The sequence below is a fragment of the Rosa chinensis genome, chromosome 2 (genome assembly GCF_002994745.2).
Source record: "Rosa chinensis cultivar Old Blush chromosome 2, RchiOBHm-V2, whole genome shotgun sequence".
In the NCBI taxonomy this organism is placed as follows: Eukaryota; Viridiplantae; Streptophyta; class Magnoliopsida; order Rosales; family Rosaceae; genus Rosa; species Rosa chinensis.
The window spans coordinates 86515181-86527810 of record NC_037089.1 but is presented as its reverse complement, the minus strand read 5'-3'; the positions used below and the strand labels follow the sequence as shown (position 1 = coordinate 86527810).

Genomic DNA, 12630 nt, shown 5'->3' with positions numbered 1-12630 from the left:
ATCCCAGGTTTGATTAGGATCCGCCAGATCACGGCGCTGCCCTCCACCACCATCATTGAAACCGATTGCAGCCCTTAGAACACGAGCAAAACCCGAAGGAGATTGAATCCCATCGCCAAAAAGACGAGAGCAGGTTGCAGCAACCCGAAGGTTGAAGAGGAGAGATTCTCGAGTCCAAGAGACTCGGCAGCCAAGGACCACGGACGCCGACGTCGCAATCCAAGAATATCGGACTGCAAAACCCTAGGGTTAGCCACCGAACAGAGGAGAGAGTGAGAGCTCTCATCTCTAGGTAAAAAAAAGAAAGAGGTCTCTTCAGTTAGTGGGTCTCACAGATGTAAAACCATGACATGTTTTGATTGTAATCCGGACGAAAAATTTTGTTAATTGCGGTCTATTGACTAAGCATCCATATCAACTTACTTTTTTATATTAGCATGATGAGTCAACTTCTACTTTTTCACATACCAAATTTACCCATAATAATATTACTCAAAACAATCAACAATTTATGCGTCAATAAATTGAGAGTTAATGTTGTTTTTCAATCAATTTGGTATTCATAAAAACCATACCAATTATAATACGTTATCAGTACAACAAAACCTTTAATTGATGCATCATCATTAAAAAAAATTATAACTTATATAAAATGATCATACCTTACCATCATTTTTCTACACCTTGTATCTTGTCTCTTTTCTTCTCCTTTATTTTGATCACTTTCTTCTTGTTTCTACACCTGTATTATAGAATTGTCATGTTGTTCAACTTCATTATACAATCAAATAGATATTCTAGATGAGTATTCACAAGAAGGTTTTGATCCATCTAAAGAGGTAATATTCTACATTATATCTCTACCTTTGCACCTTAAAATAAATCGTACAAAGGAAATAGATTCTAGAAAGGGAGATACATTTTTCATATCTTAAGGGAAAGGCAAGTTGCTATGGTTATTGTTTTCCATACATTTAGATTAGGAACAATGTTAAAAACTAAGTTGCTCTTTTTTCATTACCTTGTGCATAGATATGTTTGCAATTTTGATACCTAGTACAAAGGTAATTTCTTAAGGGGAAAGGCAAGCTGCAATGATTCTTCTTCTTCTTTTTTCCTACCTTTTTATTAGGAACCATGTTTAAACTACCTTAGTCTTTTTTCATTACCTTGTGCATAAAAATTTGCACTTTTCATGCCTATTACAAAGGTAGAGTAGTGTAGGTTTCTTTTTCTCTACCTATTAAATAGGAATAATATTAGAATTCGACCATGAACTAGTCTATTACTATATCTCTTAGTATTGTTGTGTCAATAACGCTACTTAGTTTGTTTTATTTTTTCTTTTTTGACTCTGATAGTGTATATGTTTAAGAATTTATTGACTTTTCATGTAGGTACATGATATGTTTACATGGATTTAAATGCCATATTATTTATTATAATTACCTTCAGTAGATTTTAGGAATTTGAAATTCAAAATTTGAATATTTAAATTGAAAAATAAATTCTCCAAATTATGAGATTTTGATTAGTTTCCTTTATTTACCTTGAAGGGAAAAATAGACAACGAAAAAAGTGGTTGTACTGCGATTAAAAATAAAAAAAGTGACCGGACTACAATGAAAATTAATGTAACAAATTGGACCTTAATTTAAAGGAATACCTCAAAAAATAATTCGCCGTAAAATCAGTACCGAACAATATATAAAACAAAATACACTAAAATCAGTACTTGAAAAATATTCCACTTCTGTATTTTATTTATTTTTCAGATATAAATATTTGATATAAAAAATAAAAAATAAAAAGGAGGCAGAGTGAGCAGATGTACAAACTGGAGACGTGTGGCGAGTACAACACTCTTTTCTAAAATCTGACGCAGCACCTTCCTTCCGGAGCTTCCATTCTACGACGTCGTCACTGCCGGAATTTCTCTTTCAAATTCCGTCTCCGGCTGACCGCCTCGCCCCAGCTCGCCGCCGGTCACACACGTAAGTCCCTCTCTCTCCGCCTCTCTCGCTCTCTCCGCCCCCTCCCTCCGCTGGTTTGGTTACGCTTTCCTACACATAGGCTCGGTTCGGTTCGCCGGAAAACCTCCGGTGACGGAATTAAGCCAAATATAGAAGAAGCTAAAGCGCTAAACAATCGGGAAGGCAATGCCGGAAACTCCAGCTCGGAATGGCCGTGGTTTTGTTTTTGAGTTTTCTTGCTTTTTCGAAGCAAGCAAAACCGGAGCGCTAGGGTTTATGGAGAGAGAGAAGAGCTAAAATTGATCCGAATTGTTCTTGTGGATTGGGTTTAGGGTTTATATGAAGGATTGTTCATGCTGATTTTAGCCTTGCGTCAAAAACTAAAGCGTTTCTGAATGTGTTAACATATCTTGATGTAATTTGTGGACTTGGGTTCATGCTTGTTGAGTGTTATAGTGTTAATTTGTGGAATTTGATGCGTATTCGGTTCGGTTTTTGATTATCAGAAAGCTATTGATTTGAGATAATGCAGTTAATTTTTTTGAAGATGTGCTGATTTTGGTGTAGTTTACTACAGGTATGAGTTGCTAGGGTTCTTGCATTTGAGCTTTCGATGCCGGAAAAGGTGTGTGACCTTAGTGGTTACTTGGCAGAGAAGAAGATTTGCTGCAGTAGAAGTGTTGTTCTGGCATAGCTGGTAAGATCTAGGAGTGTTCTTCGTTTGAAAATTTCATTCGTGTGTGGTATAAATATAGGTTCCTTGTTTGGTGCAGTTACGTTTGTGTTGTTATGTCAGAAGCTGCAAAAGATTTGGTTGGTTCGAGTAAACGCCAAAAATTAGGACCAGACTACTTTGGTTACTATACACATGAAGTGGTAGAGTTGTTGTCACGAAATGAAGATGTTTCACCTTTTGCTTCCGAATCCTCAGATATATCTCGAAGCAGATATGTGGAGGTTAGGGGCAAGGATAGGATTGAGCATAGTAATGGTGTGTATGGTTCGTTGTTTAGTAACAGCCTAGGGAATGAGCTCTCAGATTTCAGAAAAGAAAGATTGAAGTTGTTGCTCAGACAGGGTGTTAAAGTTCTTGCACCAGAAGTTGATGAGGTATGTTGGGAATTGGATGGCTATTTCCTTTTCTTTCTTTTACTTGTGCTTAGAAAAAAAATTGCATACTGTTATAGATTCATGTTCTTGAACTATATAAAATGATGTTGATTTTGTACTAAATGGGTCCTGATACTGAATGGATCCTTAAGTGGTAGACTTGTAGTGATCTAGGTGTTACTTTACTGGACTGTATTTCCTTGGTGGAACTGGATGTCGTGTATATTTTACTGTAATAAATAATTCCTGAATTCACATATGGGTGATATGAAACTTGATATAGTCAATTTGATATGTTTCACATTCGATACATATGTTCAACCAAATCTGTGAAATGATTTTTGCTTCTTAATATTGGTATTCTGTACTTTCTACTAATCGCATATGTAAATGCAGATGATAGAACCTGTTGTAGCTATGAGCCAGTTAAAATCACAGCTAGAGAGCAGAAAGTGTTTATCAAGAGGTGCAGCAAGTGATGTTGATGCAGGGAAAGCACCTTCTCCTAAGAAACTAAAGAGATCTTCATGCTCTTCTAGTAGCCTCTCTGCACTTTCTAGTCCCACCAATTCCGAATCAAACAGAGAGGTATCTTTTCCTTTTGACTTATGTGGGGATATATTACCTCATAAATTTATTTAAAGTCGGATGTTTTTTGTCCCTTTAGTTTCTTAGTCAGTACTAGAGAAACAAGTCTTCTTTCTTCTCTTGTATTATTTTTTTCAAAAGGATAAGTTGGTTACAAATTCTCATTTTCCTTTTCTTAGTGATGCATAACCCAAGCTTGAAATGGTGCACTTAGACGTGCAGCAGTGTTCCATTTCATATAGAAACAAGAAATTTATGGTGAAGTTTTCTAATATTGCTTAGGACTCTGCTCAACTGGCCTTTCTAATTCGTTGGATTATGTCACTTTCACCAGTCTGCACACACGGAACCTTTCAACGACATGCCTTCTGTCCTTTTCTTTTGCCAGCCTTTATGAAATGCTTGCAATTTCACGTAATAACAGGGTAGGGAGAAAGAGTTAGGTTCGACCATAGGTTCTGAGAAAGAGATTGGGGAGTTTAGAAGTAAACTTGTGGTTCAAAACTAGTGCTGTGAATTGTTTGATCAATTTATGGTACTTGCCTACTTGATGAGTTGTTACTCAAAGGGGCTTGTGTGTAGCAATTATACCCATATCTGTTGTCAGCTTACTGGTACACTATTGGGTGACTGCATAATGAATTGTAATTCTACTCTTCAGGTCGATGATGACTGGCAGTTCCTTATAGAGAACAACAGCTTGCAGGTTGAGGAGACAGTAAAAAAATATTGTGATCAATATTATGCAAAAGTAATTTTCTGGAATTCTTTCTTTTTCCATTACTACTACACAGTCTGATCAATTTCTTTTGTTTCCATTATCAACAATATTATATGAGCTTTTGACACTTCCTATATTACAATGTTTTACATCTGAACTGAAGTTCTTTCTGTTTTTCAGCTAGGGCACATGGAGCAGCAGCTTGAGAAAATTCTTGATACTGTGATGTCCAAGTGCAGGTATTTATTGATGAAGCTCTCTCAGAGTTGATATGACAGCTGCAACTGCTTTATATTGTACTTAAGTGGAAAACATGAGATGGTCTAATGTTTATTTAGGATTCTGGAAGTAGATGATTGAGACAATTTATAAACTGAAATCATGATTGAGACAAAGTTTCACATGGAACGGATGGGTTCATAAGATAACCTGGATTTAATTTCTTTGGTGAATTTTTGGCAACTAAACGAGAATGGATTGAGAAATGCTTCATCCATCCATGGCAATTTATGAACTTTCAACTTCAATTTCCAGGCCAATGACCATCCATGAGAAGCACAAGCTTGGAAAACAGATTCAGAAGTTACCACCAGAAAACCTTGGCCGTGTAATGGAAATTATCCAGAATAGCAACGCAGCTTATACGAATTCCTCGGATGAAGTTTCTGTGGATCTTGAAAAGGAGGTAACGTGCAATTGCGCACTATTATATGGCTGTTTCTAATTTATATTTCCTTTCTAAAGTTATGTCTTCAAGATGCTGTAAACTCATTTAACATGTCAATCCCTTTCTGAAGTTGTATCTTTCACTTGCAGTCTAATGTAACCCTTTGGAGATTGTTTCATTACGTAGAAGCAGTTGAGAATGCTAGAAAGCTCGCAAGTAGCTAAATGTCAAAAGCTGCAGCAGGCCTATATGAATATATCAGTCATCAGGCTATTTCCCTCGCTTCTCCCCGGGGCTGTAAGGTTTAGATGGTTACTCTTTCCGATTTTGATACCTAGTATATTTGGGAGAAGCGGGTACTTGAGAGAAGGGTGCTGACGGTTCTACCTTTTGACTATAGGGTTTTGGGTAAATCTAACCATAATAGGTTTGATGGTATTGACCTTTATGGCCCAGAAGTGCATTATTTTGGAGCACTCAAGTTCAGATGAATGCAAGAAGAGTAGATAATTTTTTCTTTCTTTTTAAATGTAATCGGCATTGTGCTCTGCAGAGAGTAGGTTTTAATCATACGGAAAGCTGTACATCTGTTACTGTATACTGACACAAGAAAGCTAGGGAATTGAAGTTTTGCAATATTCATGGTGAAATTCCATCACGATTCCGAGTTGTTAAATCCAAGTACAGCACGAGAAATTTTGTCTTCTGGTTTCTTTCTCGCACTCTGCGAGTGCAAAAGGATGTGTAATTTTTCTGGTTTGGGTCTTCATGTTAGCCATGTTGATTTTAATATCTAGAGAGTTTTTCATATTCAGAATTGCAGAAATTCTAAGAGCAAATCAATTCTATTGCAAAGCAGGGTGATAATTTGGTCGAGTACAATGACATGTAAAGAGACCCAATTACAATGGACAGATTAAATACAACGGGACTGGCGATATACTGCTGTCGACATGTAGAGGATACATAAGGTAGAATGGCCTATCTATAAAAACATAAAATTCCCTAAAGTAAAATTTTCTCGTGGATACACAGAAAAAATTACAAGAATGCTAAGATCCTCTCCCAAAACCAAGCACCAATCTTGAAGAGCTCATATTAATAATCTGCTTAACTTCAAAACGAGCCACGCCTTGGTCGCTCTTCAGCAACGTTTACTCGGATTGTTCTACCATCCAAACTCTGTACAGCCAATGGAGAACAAAATCAGGGGCAGGCATTGTTAATGATAAGAATCTGGCAGTAACGCAGAACATTATCAAAATAAAAGGCAAACTTGCAGCTCTCTTGTTTTTGCTTTTCAAGTATGGAGTGGAATACAACTTTTCGGGTGTCAAACAAGTAAGCAACTAGTAGAAAGGTGACATTCTTTGAGTCTAAACCATAAATCTTGTCATGAAGAACTGTGTTTAGAAGAAGTTCACAGCACTTCCTTATGAATAGTGGGATCGAGCTAGGTAAAGTAAGTCCTAATCCAAGTCATTGCACACTCTAAAGCGTTCAAATGTTGCATGGACCATCATGATCACTGAAATTAACTTAAGCTATTGCAACACTACATCTACCTACTGGACAGTATCATCCTCGAAGTTTAGTTCTCATTTGCTCTGCATAACCTAAGTGGGAGAACAAGAAAAATTTAATACCAATGAATCAAGGCAAGCATATACCTGTCCATCAAGAGCCGCAATGGCATCCTCCACTTCAGTCTCAGTGGACAATGTGACGAAACCAAACCCGCGTGAACGGCCAGTTTCCCTGTCATAAACCACCCTCGCACTGACCACATTCCCATGTTCACTGAACACCTGCTCCAAACGAGAATCGTCCACTTGCCATGGCAGGTTACCAATATAGATTCTGAAAGACGGTTCATTCACTCTAGGTGGTCTTTCGGGGCGTGACCCTCTAGGAGCAGCCTTGTTTACAGTCAAAGACCTTCCACCTAAATCCTGTGCAGGAACAAATCGAACTTTCAAACACTCGGCTTATACAAGAGAAATTTAAATTCAACAAGTCTTATCACTTCTCCAGTGGATTTGGTGAGTTTTGCAAGTGATCAAAAGATGCATTAAATCAATGTAATGGACACCCCACCCCCCCCCCCCCCCCCCCCCCCCCCAAATGCAACAAACATTCAAACAGAACATGCATACTTCTGCTACATTTTCCCCTTAATTTCATAACGTAAATTCAACAAAAGCAGTTTCAACTTACATATCGGTTGAACATCTCCACAGCCTTCTCAGCTTCTTCAACAGTACTCATAGTCACAAACCCAAACCCTCTGCTCTGGTCTGTTTCCCTATTGTAAATCACCTAGCAATCAAAACCCGAAAACACAATGTGACAATAATCCCAATGCAGCAACTCAACTTCAGAGCAAGAAAGACCCAAAACTTACCTCAGCAATCTCAACAACTCCAGCCTCATTGAAGGTGTTAGCCAGCGTCTCACTGTCAACATCATAAGGCAAATTACCCACATAGAGCTTGGCCTCTTCCGGCGGCTCGGGATAGAACTCTTCTACTCCACCAACATCAGAGCTCTCTTCTGCTTCTTCAGACATTGCACTTGGCTCTAATGGCACCTCCTCTGTTTCCAAGACCTCCCCGTCTTTAACTTCTTCTGCAACCTCTTGTTGTGCCCAGTCCGAGGTCTGAGCCACATGGAGAGGCAAAGACTTGTGCTTGAGAGAAACCCATGAATAAAATGAGCACGAGAGAGTTGAGAGCTTGGTGGGTTTTGAGGGAAATGAAAGAAATGGGTGTTGGGTTTTGGTGGTTGAAACAGAGGCCAGACAAGTTTCAGCTATTGATAGTGGCTTCAGAAACCCAGTGGTTGCAGAAGACATGGTTGCAGAGAGAAGTAGAGAGGGAAAGAGAGAGATGGGAAGAAGAGGGAGAGAGGATAAGGAATGAGAGAAGAGTTGGTTTAGGCTGTTTGGGTTTACATGAGAGGCAAAGATGGTCCAAAGAATTGCAGGTAGGATTGTTGGAGATATTTTCAATTTTTGAAGAAAACAAAGCTGTAAAAAAGTAAAACGTTTCGATACTATCGACATAAATCAGAGACGACAGTAAAAAGTATTCACCGGAGAAAGTTTGGCCAATGACCGAATTCCGTTCGGTTTATGTAACACTTCTCTCTGATCGTCAACTGAAGTTAAATATTACATATATATATATATATATAATATTTTATCTTTGATCTTTGAGACAACTACAAATAGATCTGTAAATGTAAATGGACCGAATTTGGATCGGATCGACCTAAATCCAAAACCGTTTACTTAAAAAAAAAAAAATTAATCTAACCCAGCGGATCATTGATAGTTCGATTCAAATCCGTATCTACCGGATTAATGGATACCCGATCCGTTTATAATTTTAAAGGGTCCTTGATCAAAAGCCCCAAAATAAACTAAAGTTATCTTACTTACCCCAGCAACAGATTTTTATTCTCACTAACCCAATTTAAAAGAAATGACAACTTTGCCCTTCACCTAATTAAAAAATTACATTATGCCACTCTAACTTCTCTTCTCTCTCTCCACGCTGCCAGCAAACCCTCTTTCTCCTTTCTCTCTCTCCCCTTCCGATTTCTCTCTCTCTGCGATCGCCGCGCCGGAGATGCAGTCCAAGCCTGAAGACGACGAAGAAGCTCCGATCGGAGCTCCAACCACTCGAACGTTCTCTTCGTCATTCGATTGTTCGCCGATCCCGAGCCTCCGCAGCCTTGCCGTCCATTGTTGTTATCATTCCGGCACTCGCTGTTATCCCTCTCACCGGATATGCGTCGGCGTACTCGTCGAAATCACTTCTCGAAAAACGGAAAGTCAACAACATCAACGTTAGGGACCATGGTGGCCGGAGTGCAGTACCTCACGACCTCAAGAACCACCGAGTGCGTGTACCTCATCCGCGTTAGCTGGTCAACCGTGATCAGTTCCCGGACCTTGGCCAGAATCTCCGGGTGCGAGTCGAGCGACGCCACCGCCCAAAGTAGTGACGACGTGGAGGCGTCTTGAGCAGCAAATAGAAAGAAGAAGAAGTCGACTCCGACTGCAACAGGAATGGAGAAGAGGACATGGGTGCCCAGAACTTTTCATTGGGTGACTCAATCAATTTCTCTGTTTTTTTTTTCGGTAAAATGGTGCAGAATGCCAGGATAGAAAGAAAAAATGAAGAAGAAAAAAGTTCTATTGGGGCAATAGACATCTGTTAAAGCGTCTATTGGGGGGTAATAGACATTTATTGGGGAGCAATAGACGTTTTGAATTGATGTAATCTCTTAGTTTTTTTTTCTTTAATCAAAGTTTTATTTGTGTAGTTTTAGGAAGATTAATTACCATTTCGGTAATCTAAACGTCTATTGGGGGGGCAATAGACGTCTATTGGGGGGCAATAGACTATTGGGGCAATAGACGTCTATTAGGAGCATAAAAACTTTCTAGTGAGATTTTCAGCAAATTCCGGTGGGCGGCAGCCGGTGACTAGAATCCGGCGACCGGTGACAGGATTCCGGAGAAAGTTGGCCTGAATCCGGGGGCAGGTGACCGGATTCCTGCCATCGGTGACCGGATTCAGGCGGCCGGTGACGGGCTCCGACGAAGTCTCCTATGGTTTCTCTCTCTTCCATTTCCTCTATCTCTCTCTAAGTAACAAAGGGGTGAGGGGTAAAATGGTATTAAAAAAAATTAAAAACAAAAAAAAATCTTAATGGGGTATTAGGGAAGACTCCCTTAGAGTGTATTGGGTAAGAGAGAATTAAAAAAACTTAATAGGGTAAGTGAGAAAAAAATCCCTAGAAATGAGGTAAATGGACAAAAACCCTTTTAAATATTTTAAAATTTTAAGTAGTAATATTAAATTTATATCATGATACCTCATAAGATATTAATAAAATATTAAAACATTAAACAACATGAAGAGTATCACTAAAAGTAGAGTTACATTATCAAAATTTTTAATGTTTCTTGGAATCTTGGGTGATGAACCCTTAGATTTCTGCAAAAAAATTTGTATTCGAAATTCTTAATATTTAATATTTAATATTTTAAATAATAATAATAATATATTTTTTTAAAAAAATTTATTAGGTTATTATTACGAAAACGGGCTGGATCATTGACGGATCGAATCGACCTAAATCCATATTTAATCCGTTAAATAAACGGGTTAACGGATTCGGATCATTAACGGATCAACGGATCAAAATTTTCGATCCAAACCAGTCCAATAGCCACAGATCTGGAGCGAGTCTGGATCAAAATCTGATCCATTTACAGGTCTAACTACAAACGAGTATCATTCAAAATTTTAAACCCTCGTTTCATTCTTTTACAAAGCTTCCAAACTTTTACTTTTCCGAAAGTATAGTTTTTCATCAATATTCGTGTTCTGTAGCAAACAAACTTTTCATCTGGTCGACATGCTTGAAGCAAAAATAATTTCATTAAGTTTTTCATGCCAAAAGTCGTTTAAAAACAAGGTTTTCATGCTAGCTAACCGGATTAGGAAACACTAGGTTCACTATTGTCTTTCTGGAAAATACAAAATTTCTTCCTAACAAGTTTCTGATTCTTTTAATCTTAGGGTTTCCTTGATTTCTTGCATGCATTCATATGCTATTGATATGTCATTATGCTTAGTCGATTTTTTGATTCATTGGATGAATTTTTACTCCAGGAACCCGACTGTGCTTAAGAGGCATCCTCCGATCCAGCTAGCTCCTCTCAAACTGAGCAGAGCAGATCGAAGAACTATGTGATTGGAAAATTATAACTTTCCTCTTTATAATCAAATAATTATCTTATATCATTGTTTGATGAAGTGATCAGCGCATTTAATTGTGTTTAGGTACATAAAAATACAGTTTATCATTTGCTGTTTATAAGTAGTAATATGAACCAGTACGATCAACTTTGTTTGCTTATCTCACATATATAGCCCTCTATGCTTTAGCTTAGTCCATCATTCTGTTTCGTATACAGGTTTGAAGTTCTTGTAAGCTAAGACTGCATAGAAGGGATCAGACCCGGACAGCAATCCAAGCAAACCCATGAACCAACTGAATGGTGATTTATTCTCTGCAGCACCACCACCACTGGCATCGGGTAATTTCTTAACGATTTCAGCTTTTGTGAACCCTTCCACAGATTGGAAGTATTGCACTACTAATTGTATCCGGCTGTATGCACTCCCATCTCTCCATGCTCCAATTGCTTTCTCGTAAAACAATCGATTGCTAAAGCTCACTATGAACACCCCTCCTGGTCTTAAAACCCGGAACACCTCCGCAAACACCTGCCATACAAATACATTCATAATTAGATGCGAATGTATATATAGAACCAAATGATTAGGCTTAAATTTTAATCCAACACACAGTAGATGTCACCCGTAATGTGGATTAGATAAAATATGTAAAGTTCTAAGTTTCCGTACATACCTATGAATCAACTCCGAATACATGTCATAGAATTTTACAACAATGTGGCTATCAATTTATAAAATCAAATGAGCAAACTCAAAAGTTCAATATCACACGCAACAAATGTTGCTTAATTGCTCGTTTAGTTTGCCGACGCCGCCTAAAATAGTAAATTTCTTAATCCACCAAGTGAAAAAAGACTCTGTAATACATGTCATCAATTAGTACCTTCTCAGGTTGTTGAAGATACTGAACGCTAACCGTGCACAACACAGCATCAAAACTAGAGCTTTCCAACTCAAGCTTCTGATCCTGATTCAGATCCTTGACAAAAAAGTAATCCAGCCGGTTCTTGGCAAGCTCTTGTGCATTTAGCCCATGTCCCACCACTTTCTTATACTGTACCTCTTTCGGCAAGTGACTAACCCATGAGCTCATGAGATCAAGAACCTCTGAGTCGGGTCTCAACTTTTCTCTATACAGATTGGTCAATGTGGAAATGAAGCCATCGTCGACATGTGTCACGAAGCGCGGATAGGCATAGAAATCTCTGTCAGGGTAAGTGTTGAGTTTGGTTCTGCCCTCTTGGGGAAGAACAAGGCGTTTGATTCTGCCTGCTGGGGAAGATTGATTGCTTTCTGATGAAGCAGTGCATGAAATTGTTGATGGTTTGGTGGTGCATAGAGGAGAGAGGGTGGTGTGTGAGTAGCACTGCTGATTGCTTGTCATGGACTGATGCCATGGCTTGAGGTTTGGACGAATGGTGACCATGTCTTTGAAGATGGACTAGTGAAGATAACTTCTTGATGGTAGCTAGATTGGTAGAGAATGATTGAAGCAGCTTCGAATGGAACTCCAAATTTGGGCCTGGATGAACAGAGATATGGGGTATATGGCATGGGCCGGAAGGTACTCTGCCTTAAATTTGCACCATTTGTCTCTTCTCTCGACTCTAAAGTGAGTGATTTTGCCACTCTACTTTTTAAATAATATAATATTTATAAAAAATGAGTGTCAAAACCATTGAAGGGAAAACAAAATTTCATTAATACTTATCAAGACCCAAGAATCGATATGGAACACAAAAGAAGAGTATAAGAGCAATATATATATATATATATATATATATATATATA

The 12630-nt window shown here is 38.4% G+C and overlaps 3 protein-coding genes across 6 annotated transcripts; 1 reads left to right on the top strand and 2 right to left on the bottom strand.

The window, feature by feature from the left end:
• Nucleotides 1-1823: 1823 nt before the first annotated feature.
• LOC112187910 lies at nucleotides 1824-6137 on the top strand. Of its 4 annotated transcripts, none has more exons than XM_024326877.2 (8): nucleotides 1824-1994; nucleotides 2551-2670; nucleotides 2729-3083; nucleotides 3480-3671; nucleotides 4333-4422; nucleotides 4573-4631; nucleotides 4927-5077; nucleotides 5209-6137. In XM_024326877.2, the coding sequence occupies exons 3-8, from the start codon at nucleotides 2763-2765 to the stop codon at nucleotides 5281-5283; spliced, it is 888 nt and encodes a 295-aa protein (XP_024182645.1). In that variant the 5' UTR covers nucleotides 1824-1994; nucleotides 2551-2670; nucleotides 2729-2762; the 3' UTR covers nucleotides 5284-6137. The 4 variants fall into 4 exon arrangements, with proteins under 4 accessions (XP_024182645.1, XP_040370727.1, XP_024182643.1 ...); XM_024326875.2 differs by having other exon boundaries at nucleotides 1825-1994; nucleotides 2747-3083; XM_024326876.2 differs by having other exon boundaries at nucleotides 1825-1994; nucleotides 2541-2670; nucleotides 2747-3083.
• Nucleotides 5891-8042, bottom strand: LOC112187909 (28 kDa ribonucleoprotein, chloroplastic). Its single transcript, XM_024326874.2, has 4 exons — nucleotides 7464-8042; nucleotides 7277-7378; nucleotides 6730-7011; nucleotides 5891-6241 (listed from the first exon to the last, which is right to left on the bottom strand). Exons 1-4 carry the CDS (start codon nucleotides 7911-7913, stop codon nucleotides 6176-6178), a joined length of 900 nt encoding a protein of 299 aa, XP_024182642.1. The 5' UTR covers nucleotides 7914-8042; the 3' UTR covers nucleotides 5891-6175.
• A 2815-nt stretch (nucleotides 8043-10857) lies between these two features.
• LOC112188683 lies at nucleotides 10858-12358 on the bottom strand. The gene is made up of 2 exons (XM_024327852.2): nucleotides 11723-12358; nucleotides 10858-11367 (listed from the first exon to the last, which is right to left on the bottom strand). Exons 1-2 carry the CDS (start codon nucleotides 12263-12265, stop codon nucleotides 11035-11037), a joined length of 876 nt encoding a protein of 291 aa, XP_024183620.1. The 5' UTR covers nucleotides 12266-12358; the 3' UTR covers nucleotides 10858-11034.
• Nucleotides 12359-12630: the final 272 nt, after the last annotated feature.